Source organism: Solanum dulcamara, chromosome 5 (genome assembly GCF_947179165.1).
Source record: "Solanum dulcamara chromosome 5, daSolDulc1.2, whole genome shotgun sequence".
NCBI lineage: Eukaryota > Viridiplantae > Streptophyta > Magnoliopsida > Solanales > Solanaceae > Solanum > Solanum dulcamara.
In genome coordinates, this window is record NC_077241.1 from 2732853 (window position 1) to 2748619 (window position 15767).

At 32.2% G+C, this 15767-nt stretch overlaps 1 protein-coding gene across 1 annotated transcript; it reads right to left on the reverse strand.

Moving 5' to 3' along the window:
* Positions 1–2798: 2798 nt before the first annotated feature.
* On the reverse strand, positions 2799–10033 carry LOC129888766 (uncharacterized). Its single transcript, XM_055963765.1, has 9 exons — positions 9135–10033; positions 6496–6647; positions 5905–6000; positions 5758–5820; positions 5504–5572; positions 5183–5285; positions 5015–5086; positions 3836–3924; positions 2799–3168 (listed from the first exon to the last, which is right to left on the reverse strand). Exons 1-9 carry the CDS (start codon positions 9463–9465, stop codon positions 3016–3018), a joined length of 1128 nt encoding a protein of 375 aa, XP_055819740.1. The 5' UTR covers positions 9466–10033; the 3' UTR covers positions 2799–3015.
* Positions 10034–15767: the final 5734 nt, after the last annotated feature.

A 15767-nucleotide genomic window follows, 5' to 3' on the forward strand; every position in this document is an offset into this window, starting at 1 on the left:
ATATATGGGATCTTGATAAAATAGAATATACACAAATCTTATTTCTATCATGTAAAATAAAGTAATTATTTTTGATAGACTTTTGACTCAAAATAAAGTTTTACAGAACAATTGATAAAAGGGAATACGAAAATAAAAGGCTACAAATTATAAATGCTTTGCTTGGAACCCTAGTGTATGTCATGAGCAAAAAGATATATATGCCTTGGTTAAGAAACCTAAAATTCAGGAGCTTTAGGGAATTGCTTTCACCAAAGCCAAGTAATGAACTTCACTAAACACTATTATATTCTATAAAGAAAAAGGTCCTACAAACAAAAATAATAATTAAAAAATACAATCTTGTTTTATATCATAGTTTTACATGGTGTGTGGAATCTTAAAAGTGTCTAAAAAGACAATTTAATAGAAAAACTATTTAGTTAAGACAATGAAAATAAGTTGCACATGGTGTTGATTAGGACCACATTGTCGTTTTATTATGACAATAAAAGATTTAGGTAATCATGTAACTTATCTTTTTCTTTCTTTTGTTTTCTCCCTATAAAAAAAATTAAGTTCTACAAATCAACAATCTAAAATATATTTATACAATCAGATTATTTATATATAATCATATTATAATACATATAAACTTTATCTTATTAATAACAATGTCGCAATAGTAATTTAGTCCGTCGTAGAGAAATCGTTGATGCATACAATTGATTATTACGTTTGATTGAAAAGTCTCAAGACTCAAAATTACTACACGTTGGATTATGATTTGTACCCTTTAAGTTATAGTTACCGCTAAATACTACTACTTTCCTCCGTTAATATTTTTTTGTTCATGTTTGACTTTGCACACCGTCTAAAAAATAATAAATAAAATAATAAATTTATTGTATCACCCTAATTATAATTAGTATAACTCATCTAAATATTAAAAAATAAATAATACTTAATAATAAGGATAAAATAAAACGATAAATTATATCTCTAAAATTTCTTTTTAGAGCAATTCTACTTTTATTTATGAGATAATTATTATTTATAGATAAAGTGAAATAAGGCCCACAATAATTTATTTTGGGCCGTGACAGCGCAAAATTCAAATAAGCCCATTTCCATTTACTAACGGATAAAATTTAATAAATAACCACTTTCTAACCATTGTAATTGAAATAATAGCGATTGCATTGAAATTTTAACTAGGATGTGGCTGAAAAATGATCAATTAAAGCTATTTCTTCTTCAATATTCAATATTTTTACTCAATCCGTCTTAATTTATACTAGTACAATATTTTGTTGAATACTTCCTCCGTATCAACTTGTGATCTAAAATAAATCTAAGAAACTTTTGCGATTAGAAATTATTTTATTAAAAATAAAATAAAAAGTTTAAAATTAAACTACTATTAAATACTTAAAACGAAGAGTGTTACATAAATTGAGAAAAAAGAAATAACATAAAATAATATTGAATAAATTTGAAAAATTATTGAACTTAAAATTAGTTGTTGTTTTTTTAAAAAAGGGACATGGTGCAAACGTGCTCACGTGCAATGCACGTGGCACACAATCCAATGGAGATCATGTGGTTAAGTTGTCATAAAAGGCCTCCACTTTTAAATTTTGTACTTTCACATACTTTAGTTTATATTTTATCATTTTTCACCTCCTTTCACGTGAAAACTTTTTGTACTAATAATACATGTTCTTTCTCCACTCATGTGGTGCATACACGATCATTATCCTTTTAATTAATGTGTTGTTTTTACATTAAAAAAATAAAAAGTTCTAGAAAAATGAGAATTTGAAGTTGGAGAAAGAAAATTTTAAAAGAGGAAGTTTTATTAGGGTTATTCGATTACAGAGATGTATTCTAATATAATTAGAGGATGTATAATAATATAATTGTTGTGGAACAACTTTATCGTAAGTTATATTCAAGGTTTAATCAAGACCGGCTCAAGCCCTAAAAAAAGGCTTCAATATATTTGTTGTCATTTTTTTATTAATTATTATGTACATATTTTTAAAAAATTACTATTTTTTAAAAATACGATTGATATAGTTAAAATTAAAAGTCGTAAACAATTAAATTTGTAGTTACTTTATATATCTTAATTCATCTCAATTTGAATTAATCATGTTTTAATGTAGGTTTTGTAAGATTGTCTTTAATTCTTTGAGGTGTCTTCTTAGACATTCTAAGCTCAAATTAATTAGATTATCAATTAATTAAATTTTAAAAAATACTATCTTGACTTTGAATTCTTCTAAAGCGTAACAATCACTACAATAATGATGATTTAGACCTATTTCTGCAATAAAAGTATTATGAAATATTATACAAGTAAAAATGATATTCTATTTGACATACTCAATCAGGTAAAGTCTTAATTTTATTTTTAAATACTTCTATAATAATTTTTATAGTTTGTGTAACAATGACTCAATTGAAAACATTTCAAAATTATAATCAATAAGAACTTACCTTGGATCTAAATATTTGTTGTGTTATATAACGTACAATAATTTGTATATGTCTATTTGTGTCTTAGAAATATACAAGAAATATTATATTGTTAATTAAAAAAAAGAAAAAATAATATCAGATTATAATTAGCTATCATGTATTTTAAGAAGTTAGGAGATTTAATATATCAAAAAATTACTGAATAAATGTAGCTCCATAAATAGGAGAAAAAATACTGATTATTTCCTAGCATTATGAGTATAATTGAACTCAAAGTATACAATCCAAGGGGTGGGACGGACATTGTGGTAGAGAAAGTTCACTTAAGCAAATATCATAAATACAACTACATATAATATATCAGAGGTACATTTTTTAATGTATATATTTGCTAGTCTAATGTATACAACTAACTTAAGCCATGCCACTATTATTATTCTTTTATGTTACATAGATTTTATACAGTATTATAACATCTCTCCCAAAGTACAATTCAGAAAAATCCTGCATACGACGCTAATTATTTGTTCTCACTATATTGTAAGCACTTTACAAGTTACTTGAATTCTTGCCTTCTTGTTTAAGTCGGAGGATTCTCTGATGTAGCCTTCTCCGATGATCGTGGATTTTCCAGAGTCCATGTCCGAGAATTACAGCAGAGTATATCCCATGTGTGATTATAGGTGCAAGAATGTTGTTTGTCTGTTGCATCCACAAGAACAAATAAGCTATAGTTACCCGAATTTCATGTATCAATAGAGGTAAATCCAACATCTAAACTTGATGGTTCCAACCTTAAAAGATTTTTTAGTATTGAACTTATTGCAACTTTTAAACTATGAGTTCATAAGTTGATATTTGTTGAAACCTTATTGGTTTTTTCACATATATGTCTACCCTCCCGAATGCCATGTAGACAGTACCATTCAAATATCACCAGAGAATCCATCATTTATACTTGATGGGTTCAATCTTTTAAGGTTTTTAGCACTGAACTAATCAATAGTTATGAAATTATTGAGTTCAAAAGTTAACATTCATTGAAACATCGTGGTTTTTATCACCTATGTGCCTAACCACCTAAACTTCATGTAGACACTACCTTTAAGTATCAGCAGAGGCGAGGCGAGTCCAACATTTAACTTGACAGGTTCAATCTTTAAGATTGTTAGCACTGAACTCATCGTAATTATGAAACAATGAGTTAAGAAGTTAGTATTCATTGATATTTTGGTGGTGTTTCACGTATGTGACTACCCTCCATATCGACGATAGTAGATTTAGTTGAACCCATAAAAACTGTTCCCGTTCACCTCTGGGTATCAGATTAGCTATAGTACAAATAAACACAAACAGAAACTTATGTTACCTGGATCCATTCAAACCCAAGGTAAAGGGCTAGTATTGATTCCAGTAAAGGAGAGTAAATCTTCTTCATTTGTCGCCTCTCATACCAAGCTGCAAAAACATTCAGGAAGACGGAAAAAATTAACATATCACGCGATAATATGAGCTGAATATCTTCAGTACTAACAATTCAAGATTATTTTTGTTAAACGCCAGACTCTAAATAATTAACTCTGCCTCATAAGCTAAATAAAAAACAATTTTCCTTTGATACATTCTCTTCTTGGTCTCTTTTGGTGACATCCATAAACAGGGAGGGGACTCCATATAAGTTTTAACACATATGGGTGTGTTTGGTACCAAGAAAAACGTGGAAACTGGAAACGTTCTCTCAGAAAATATTTTTTTACTTATTCTAGTGTTTGGTAAAGTAAGCAGAAACTAATCTAAAAAACCTAGATATATAATCTAGGCAATACTATGAGGGGTGGGTGTGGGGGCTATGGGTGGTGGGTTTGGGATGAGATGTACTACAGAATGGGGAGGAGTAGAACGTCAGTTATGGAACTTGTTTTCCCTACTCCTACTAGGAAAGTCATTTTCCTCATATTTAAAAAACTTACTTTCCTTTCCTGCCGAAAATGTTTTCCAAAATCTTTTACCAACCAAGCAAGGGAAATTTTTCTAGAAAATGGCTTCCTCTGTACCAAATACCCTCCTAGAATGAGAAGTAGGCCCCTTATTTTTTGTGGCAGGGAGAGCTCTACCCTTAGCCTTAGTGAAATCATGTATTAATATTAATTTAGATAGCTATTCTTATACTGAAAGGCTTGAGAAGGCCCTACGGAATAACGGGAAGCATGTATTTTGTCACACTCCCTGCCTCCCAAATGTGCCTAGAAACGGGAAAGATGCAGCAGACCGACAACTAGGAGGAGCGTTTAGAAACCTTGCAATGTAACTATGATAGAAAGCTTCTTGCTTGCTGACAAACCCTTTGCCTTTCTTTTGGCTCAAACTAGTCGTAACTGTTTAATTTTTGTCGGTCAGCTGGTGGATACAGACTAGGCTAAGAGATATACTTTATCTCTTCTACTCCTAGTTGATATCGGCTGCACTAATAGCATTAAGTTAATTAGGTTTAAACGCCACGAGTGAGAGCTGTCTTAACTTTGCCATGAGCAGAGAAGAGGGGTCAAACCTGCAAAGAGTTTTTTCAGATCTTCACGACCTGAACGTGACTTCAGCATTGGTGCAACAACATAGGTAGGATCTGAAAGTGAAAACAACAAATAGCCAAGTGATTGTGATTAAGCATGTAAGAGGAGAGGACAACGAAGGATCTCAAAATGCAGCCTATGCAACAGACCTTTTGGAGAAGCAGCAATATAATACAAAGAACCGGTCAGAGCTGCTGTCATTACAGCTGCAAATGCTTGAGCAAATGGTACATAAGGTGGCAAAACACCAGTCTACATTTTAAGAAAACAAAACGTGTCAGGGCATCAGAATAATTTGGATATTTGTAACTTGGAGTCAGAGTATGTTGCTCGGACTCTTCAAAAACATGGATGAATGTATGTCAGATCCTCCAAAAGTAGGGCATTATGGAGGACCGTCACAGGTATTATAGCATTTTTGGAGAGCCCAAGCGACAGCCGGAGAAGGATGCTAGAAATAAAATCCTTACCAATGATGCCATTCCTCGAGCTTCAGTCACCAAATCAGTGCTCCGTAAGAAAATATCAGCCAAAGCTCCCTGTGATTGCAAACATAGTCAGAGAAAGCAGCAGAACAAATTACTCTCCCCCTCTTTAAGGTTCAGGTACAAGAGTCAAAACATCTAATTTTCATAAAAAGTGGACATTGATTCCCTTGAAATTCTGAAATTAATTTACAAGTCAATTCAGCCTTCAGTGTGCAATAAAGCACATTCGCACTAACCTGAACAGCAGCACGGTAGAAAAGCTCCTCTCCGACGGAGCTTGCAGCAACAATCAGAATGAACTACAACATCGCAACACAACCTATTATTAACCTTTCCTTTTTTTACGGCATAACTATTGATGCTGAAATTAACAGATATTTTACCTGCCAAGGTGACATTCCATAAAAGAAGTTCCTTAGCTCTTCATCCTCAACATCCCTGATTGCTCGAGCATGAGGAGATAGCTTCACAACTTCATCCTATAAACACACATGATTTGTCATAAAACATGGATTGTTAAATCCAGGAACGTCAGATGGACAAAGCTAGAATGGCTACACAATACATAAGGCTAATGATGCATTTTCACACTAAAGAGTTAATGAAGGCATGTGTAGATAGAAGAAATTAAGCCAAGGTAAAGATGCTAAAAATGTTGTTAGATTGTCTAAAGAAAGTGGATCTTAAACTTAACATCAAAAGTTAGCTTATCAGATGAGGATCATCCAAAAGACCGAAACTATATAAGGAGACAACAGACTATTCCCTCAACCAATGTGGGACACTTAACACCTCTAGCTCGAAATCTGGTCGTGGACAACACAAGGGTCTAATATTGGGCAAACCAAAAGCAAGGAGAGTCTGGCACTTATACAATGTGAATAAAAGGACCTTTAAACTAACTCAACCCCGAGAATTAGCTTATAAGACAATGTTACTGAGGCAGAAAGAAAAATGGGAAACGTTGAACATACATCTAGTATAAATAGAAGAGCCATAATGGGTGGAGCTGCATATCCTAGTCCTTCAACAATGGCATCTAATGATGGACTGAACCCTCCTGTGCAGTCGATTCCAGATATTGAGCATATGAACTTTCCGGCTAAAGCCATTGCTCCATAGATGCCTGAGTTCATAAACAAACTGAACATCAGAGAATGATTGCAGGACTTCATTTTTCATCTGTAAAGCTATCCAAAAAATTTAATGGGATGGGACTCATAGAAGGCGGGAAGAAATATATGCAACAAATATATGTAACAAACACATAAATACATTGGAACAAAAAGAAATGACTGTTCAACTATTTTGGTCATTTCAAAAAAAAAAAATTGGTTTAACTATTTAGCATTCAAAGCTCACTAGTACGACTAATCCAAATTCATGCGTGTTAAGCACATTCAGGACTAAAGATACCCTTTACTGCAAGGTTCTCTGTTTTATGGGAGCAAATTCGAGATCTTAGTTAAGCGTGAAGGGATCTCAACAATGGTGGGACCATAATTTCCATGAAAACATTTTCCTTCATACACACCAGACATTTTAATCTAAAACAAAGTTCATTTCCAAAATTTCCCCTAAAAAGAGTCATCCAGACATATTTTGTTTTAAACTTGCTAAATTTTTGTGCATGCACTACAATATTGAATGTGGGTAAGTTTTACCCCTTATTATTATTATCTTCTTGCTTTGTTGCCTCATTTCTTAGTCAAAAAACTTAAATCTCTTCCCCACTCAGATTTATCAATAGCAAAGCATGAGTAAAAGCCTAAAATTTTATCTACTATTCTTTCCCAAAGAATTTCGTTTATAACAAAAATTAATCTACAATTCTTTCCCAAAGATTTTCATTTATAGTACTCCTACAATCCTATCCTTGACATGCAACAAACTACTCCCACCGTCCCAACTTATATTATGCACTATTGATAGGTACGAAGTTTTTTTAAAAAAAGGAAGATTTTTAAGATTTATGATTAAATTAAATTATTAATATTGAGATTATAAATTCTCTTACTAAGGGACAAGGGTAACATGAAAATCTTAAAATAAATATTTTTCAAAATATAAAAAGGATATTATTCTTTTTTTAAAACAAATTTTATATATATATAAAGGAGAATAGTTTGCAATGTGGTTAAGCCAAGTGGCAAGCTATGAAAATGTCACTTGGCAATTTTAAGACAAAGTTAGTAAATAATGTAATAAAAGTTTTGAATTAAAAAATTAAAATTATTTGAATTTAAGAATATCATACTTTAAAAAAAATCGATTAGCTTAAAAGTAGAAATCCATGGTGGAAGAGTTCTAAATAAACTCTTATAACAATATCAATAACAATAACAATGTTATTGATCATTAATTTTATTGATTAATATATTTACTGCATTCTTCATATTCTTCATTTTCTAGAAACTCTATATGTTTTAGTATTTTAATTTTTATACGCAGATGAGCGATAGTCGTATTACAAGCTAATGTTTTTGCTATTATATACAGGTTTGAATTGAAGTAAGTAATTTGTTTTGTTCTTATTTTGTTTGTTTGTTTTTTGATAACCTTTTATCGAAAATTTTAGTCAAGCATTTTAGCTTTTTAAATGCCAACTTTTGGTATCATTTTATTAAAATAAGTGTTCATATATTTTTTGTATGTGTATGATGATCTATTTATTTAATCAGATGTTGCAGAAGATTTCGAATGAAGACAAAAAGATTGAGAAATTGGTAATTCAATAACTTTTGTTCACGTGAAAAGTTTTCCTATTTATTACCTTTTGACCTATTTAAGGTGTTTTTTTAATAACATTTATATAACCGATTTTCTACCTATTTTATTGATTAACACTAAATTTTTATAGCCTATTCTACCCACACGTTCCATATGTAAGTTGTTGTTGTTTTTTAAACTGAATTAATATGAGTGAAGTGTTTTAAAAAAATACATGTAATAGTACATAATTTGAAACTATATAATAAGTATGTATTTAAATTCAGACTTTTTGAATTTTGATAATCTTATTAGATATACAGATCATTTTGAAACTTACCACTAATTTCAAATTATATTTATGGGCATATTAGTTAGAGAGAAGAAAATCTTAGCCCTTCCACTTTTAGAAGCGCTTTAATGAAATATTTAGAAAGCAAAAAATATATATGCCATAAAAATCCTTTCCTTTCTTTGAAATTTCTCTATCACTGTAAATTCACTTTCTTCTTTATCTTTTTTATGCTAACTCACCAGTAGCTATATCGAATAACTTTACTCGTCAAAACTTAAGAGTTTGAACTATATGTATATACAAATCCTAATATAATTTTGCACTCTATTTATGATATGTGTTTCTCAAAGCTTTTATTGTTCGAATTCTTTAAAAATATCATTGGCCGCGTATTAAATCCACTAGAAATGTGTTACTTTTTGAGAGTCCAAACAACTTAGCTCAAACTCGAGCCAGATTCCAACATCTCTGATTAAGAGTGGACAAAGTTCATTCATAGAATCTGCGTAAAAGCTGCTGAATTTTATCGATCCCGTCTTGTTTCAAGGTGGTAAATTCTGAGAATTGAATACGAAAAAAAAAACACAGACTTGAGTTGAATGAACTAACCGATTCCATAACTGAGTCTGACAATAGCACCGATTTTCTCCCAAACTGGTAACTGCGCATCACTGAAGCTCTGATTGAATGTGGTCACCTCCATAGTAGATCCCGTGTACCCTACTCCATTTTCTCTCTGCCGAATTTCAACTGATGACGCTGCCTCGCCGGTACTTGACTTCTCCGCCATAGCTTTAACTCTCACCACCGAAAATTTCTCATTATATTTCCTCTTATTTCTAATCGGAAAATAGCATAAACTCATTTTACATCCCAAAAACGACGTCGTCGACGGAGTATTCGTCGTATTCGTACATCGAGCTATCAACGGAAATTCCATATTTACAAACTCTCCGGAAGTTGATACTGACCGGAACTGATTAGCAAATCGGAAAATGAGCAAAACGGCGTCGTTTCGCGGCGAGAAAGTTGTTTCAGCTGCTTCTCCGGCGTCGTTTCAAGAAGAGAAAGTTGCTTCAGCTACTTCTCCAGCGTCGTATCACGGCGATAAAGTCGTTTCAGCTACTTCCACGGCGTCTTTTCACCGCGATAAAGTTGTTTCAGCTGATTCTCCTACGTCGTTTTGCGGCGATAAAATCGTTTCAGCTGCTTCTCCGGCGTCGTTTGACCGCGATAAAGTTGTCTCAGCTGCTTCTCCAACGTCGTTTCACTGCGATAAATAGTCGTTTCAACTGATTTTCCGGCGCCGTTCACGGCGAGTAAGTTGCTTCAGTTTCTCCGCCTTCTTCTTCTTCTTCAGCGTCGTTGTGCATATTGTAATTTTAAAAAAAAAAAGTTTTCTGGTACTGATAAGAAAACTTAATTAAATAAAAGCCGTTGATTTTGATTTTTCTTAAGTCAACGTTGTTTTCTGATTTGATGTGATGATGTGATGAACGGTCTAGATTTGAGTGAGGTTGTAAGAGTGGGGTCCTGTGATATGTGTGTTGTGACTGTGTATATTTGTACCTTAAGAGGGGGATATCTTGGTATCCAATGGAAATGTGCCATGTGTAGATAATGTAATATATTCTATTGGACAAATTGGATAGTTGGAGATTTTGGGAGGATAATATATGCTTTACCATATATGGAGAAAATTAGGAAAATGATTCCAATCAATTTTTAATACGGGAATGCATCGATCGGTTCGATTCGATTTTATATATTATTAATTTGGTTTATTAATTTTTAATTTTTAAATATGCTAAATTAATAAAATATTTTTTAATCAAATTTTGATCCTTAACGGTTCGATTTTTAATTTAACCAATAAAAAAATGTTCATACGATAGGAATAACTAACATGAAAAAACTATATAAATGCAACACAAATAAAAACAATTGGGACAATAATATGAATTTACGGCTAAAAGGCAAATATACTAACCAATAAGGTTTTGATATTAATATTTAATATTTATGTAGGTGTAGGTAATAAATTACTATTGCATTAATAAGTTATCAATTTACCTAATAACTCATATTGAAAAATCAATATTGAACCAATAGCCCGATAATTTTATTTTATAAGATCATTAAAAACTCATAAACCCAGGAGCAATAACCCAATATTATTTTTTTGGTTTGATTTATTGATCGGTTTGATTTTTGCACACCCCGAATTTTTAGGACCCTCTTTTCTAGTAACTACTAACTAAAGTATATTATAATTAAAATTTAATTAAATGTTATACAATTTGTGTCATTAACGAAGAGCAATTTTAAGTCTTAAAATAACATTAAGAGTACATTTGATTCATAGGTAAAAGAAGGACATTTTTTGAGTTATTTTTAATACATTAAAGATACTTTTTAATCCAATAGGTGAAGAAGAGACAAATTTGATTGAATAATGAAATGAGGACATTTTTTAATTATTTATAATACGTTAACAACATTTTTTATTCTTTTCAGAAAAAAAATTGTGAAAATGTTGCAACGAAAAAATGCCTTGCATAGGAAAATTTCAAATTAAGAAAATCTTTTTTTACGTGTTTGTGTTGGGGTGTATGGAGAGTGAATTTTAGTCTTTTTTAAAAAAAATCATACAGCATGAATAATTTATTGTGATCGAACAATTAAAAATCAAATAATGATAGAAAGGTATGTGATTAAGTGATAGATTAATCAATAATTGAATAAAGAACGAAATTCTACGATTTGATAGACTGGTATGTGATTAAGTCATAGATTAATTAATAAGTGATCTTTACCCTGTTTGAATTGACTTATTTTTAAGCAGTTATAAGTTAAAAACTGCTTATAAGTTTTTTTAAAAAAATAGGTGCAGGCCAATTTTATTTTTTTGACTTATAAGTTGTTTTCAACTTATAAACTACTTAAAATAAATTCATCCAAATAAACTCAACTATTTATTAGTCAAAAAAAGCCGAAAACAGCTTATAAGTCAATCCAAACGGCCTCAAGTTATTTTATTTATCTTTTTGAGGCTAATATTTTCATCAATTCGACTAATTGAAATACACAATACGTTTAATTTACTAAAGAAAAAAAAAATTATTAAAAAATTTTCTATTCTGAAAGCTCAAATCTGACTACAAACAGTAGTCAATCCTTTATGTAATTTTCTTGCGTAACACTTCTGTTTTGAGCTTTGATGGGATTCAATGAATACTTAAAAGTGGCTAAAAATTGTCTTTTTATTACAAATTGGATGTCTAATTCTATGTGGGACCCACCCACATGGAAAATGCATGGACAATTTTAAATTGGTGCACTTACATAATGCTGCACTTGGAAAAGTGGAGCACTTACATACCTATTCTATCTAATATATATATGTGCCATATTTGGCATTATGAGACATATAAAAACGAAAACAGAAAAATATAAACTCATATATTGCTCTCTGCTCTCTCTCTCTCTTGTGTTCCGTTTTCCTCACTATCTTTCTTTCAATCATTTTACTAAATCTGTAGTATATTTATAACACGTTATCAGCACGAGGCTCTGGCTATTTGTTTTTGAAGGTAACAAAAAGCGGTAAGAATTTTATTTAATTTTCTTTTCATAAAATGGCAAATATTTCAAAAATTGAATTTGTTGCTTTGGATATCTCTGAAAAAGATTACTCCTCATGGGCACTAGATGCCGAAATTCATCTTGAATCGATGGGTCTGGCAGACACCATCAAAGATGATAACACGGCATCTAGTCAAGACCGTGCAAAAGCTATGATTTTCCTCCGCCACCATCTTGACGAGGGTCTTAAATTACAATATCTTACATTAAAAGATCCCTTGAAATTGTGGAAAAATTTAAAAGAAAGGTATGACCACCTAAAGTTGGTCATGCTTCCACAAGCACGTTATGACTGGTTAAATCTGAGACTGATGGACTTTAAAAATATAACTGAATATAATTCTGCTTTATTTAGAATTATAGCTCAGTTAACTTTATGCGGAGATGAAATCACGGAACAAGATAAACTTGAAAAAGCATACTCCACATTTCCACCCGCGAATATGCTCCTGCAGTAGCAATATCGCGAAAAAGGCTTTAAAAAATATTCTGAATTACTTTCTCACCTTCTTATTGCTAAAAGACATAATGAACTATTAATGAAAAATCATGATAGTCGGCCAGTTGGTTCTTTGTCACTCCCTGAAGTGAATCAGGCAAATTCTAACCAACGAGAAAGAGGCCATGGCCCTAGTCGTGGTCGTAGTCAAAGAAGAAATTTTAATCATGATGCTCGGCTGGCACCGAGAAATAACCAGCAATATAAAAGATAGGGTAAAAAGCCAGAAGCTTTACCGAAGAATAATTCAGAAACAATATGTCATAGATGTGGAGGTGTGGGGCACTGGTCGCGGATTTGCCGGTCATCAAAACGCTTGGTTCAGCTATATCAGGCATCGTTAAAGAGGACAGAAAATAATCCAGAGACAAATTTTATCTCTGAGGACAATATTGAGCCCATGCATCTGGATGTAGCTGATTTCTTTAATTTTCCAGAAGTAAATATGAATGTTGATAAGCCTGATAATATTTAAATAATTCTCTTTGTTGTTGTATGTATTAAATATTATGTTTGTATTTTTCTACCTCAATGTAATGAAATAAAACTTTGTATAATAAATCAGGTATTAATTATAATATTTACTTTCTTTCTTTTTGAAGAAAAATATGGAAATGCCTCAAATTTTATTTGGATCAATGATCAATCAAGAAGATATTTGTGTAATTGATAGTGGAACAACTCATGCTATTTTTAAAGACGAGAAATATTTTTCCAACTTGCTTAGAAGAAAAGCTAATGTTACTACGATATCTGGCAATTCCAAAATGATTGAAGGCTCCGGAAGAGCTACTATAATTTTGCCTAAGGGGACAAAAATTATTATAGAAGATGCCTTATTCTCTTCTAAATCCCCAAGAAACTTGTTAAGTTTTAAAGATATCCGCAGAAATGGATATCATGTTGAGACACTAACTGAAATAAATACTGAATATCTTGGTATAACCAAGAGTGTCTCAGGCCAGAAATATATTTTGGAAAAATTACCAACTCTGTCATCTGGCCTATATTATGCAAAAATTAGTGTAATTGAAGCACATATGATCGTAAACCAGAAGTTTACTGATCCAAATATATTTGTGCTATGGCATGATCGAATAGGTCATCCTGGATCAATAATGATGAGACGAATTCTTGAAAATTCAACTGGACATCCGTTAAAGAACCAGAAGATTCTTACAAATGATGAATTTTCATGTGCTGCTTGTTATCAAGGCAAATTAATTGCCAGACCATCGACCCTGAAGGTTGGCATCGAATCTCCTGGCTTTTTAGAGCGTATACATGGAGATATATGTGGACCTATTCATCCACCTAGTGGATTGTTTAGATATTTTATGGTCCTAATAGATGCATCATCTAGATGGTCTCATGTGTGCTTATTATCATCTCGCAACCTGGCATTTGCGAAGTTGTTAGCACAAATAATAAGATTGAGAGCGCAATTCCCAGATTATCCAATTAAGGCCATTCGCCTTGATAATGCCGGAGAATTTACATCCCAAGCATTTAATGATTATTGCTTATCAATTGGGATAAAAATTGAACATCCTGTTGCTCATGTTCATACTCAAAATGGCCTTGCAGAGTCATTTATTAAGCGCCTACAATTAATAGCAAGATCTCTACTAATGAAAACAAAATTGCCAATTACTGTTTGGGGTCATGCTATCTTACATGCAGCAGCACTTGTACGTCTCAGACCGACTCATTATAATAAATACTCTCCGTCACAATTAGTATTTGGTCATGAACCAAATATAGTCCATTTAAGAATTTTTGGTTGTGCGGTATACGTGCCTGTAGCACCACCACAACGTACAAAAATGGGTCCTCAACGAAGGTTGGGCATATATGTGAGGTTTGACTCACCCTCCATAATTAGATACCTTGAACCGTTGACTGGAGACTTATTCACTGCTCGATTTGCAGATTGTCGGTTTGATGAAACAATTTTCCCGTCATTAGGGGGAGAGAAAAAGGAACCCGAAAAAGAAAAAGAAATTGCGTGAAAAGTTTCATCACTATCTCATTTTGATCCACGCACCCGCACATGTGAGCAGGAGGTCCAGAAGATCATCCACTTGCAAAAAATAGCAAATCAAATGCCATATGCATTTACTGATTTGAAACGGATAACTAAGTCACATATCCCTGCAGTGAATGTACCTATCCGGATTGATGTCCCAAAAGGACCATCTACAAGTATCATAGCTTCTGAATCTCAAACACGCCAGAAGCGTGGTAGACCGTTGGGTTCAAAGTATAAAAATCCTAGAAAGAGAAGCGTGATAAATAATAAAGATGATACTACAAAAGAACCTCCTGAAGAAGGTCAAGATTTGAGTAATCTTGATATTCCTGAAGAAATCAGTGAACCCGAGACTCAAGTGAATGAAGAACTTTCAATAAGCTCTTTCGGTGATGAGATAAAATTAGATCGATCTAAAATCACGGTTGATAATATTTTTGCATATAATGTTGCACTTAACCTCATGCAAGATAGTGAAAGTCTTGAGCCTAAATCCCTCGAAGAATGTCGACGTAGATGTGATTGGCCAGAATGGCAAAAGGCAATTCAATCAGAATTAGACTCACTTGCTAAACGTGAGGTTTTTGGACCTGTAGTTCAAACCCCTGAAGGTGTAAAACCAGTTGGCTATAAATGGGTTTTTGTTAGAAAACGAAATGAGAGAAATGAAATTGTAAGATATAAGGCACGCCTTGTTGCACAACGATTCTCTCAAAGACCTGGAGTCAACTATGAAGAAACATATTCACCGGTTATGGATGGAATAACATTTCGATATCTCATCAGTTTAGCTGTACATAAAAATCTTGAAATACACCTAATGGATGTGGTTGCAGCTTACCTTTATGGTTCACTTGATAATGAAATTTACATGAAAATCCCAGAAGGATTAAAATTGCCTGAAACATGCAAAAAGTCTCGGGAAGTATACTCAATAAAACTTCAAAGATCATTATATGGTCTAAAACAATCAGGGCGTATGTGGTATAATCGCATCAGTGAGTACTTGATAAATGAAGGCTATATAAATGATGTCATTTGTCCATGTGTTTTTATTAAGAAAATG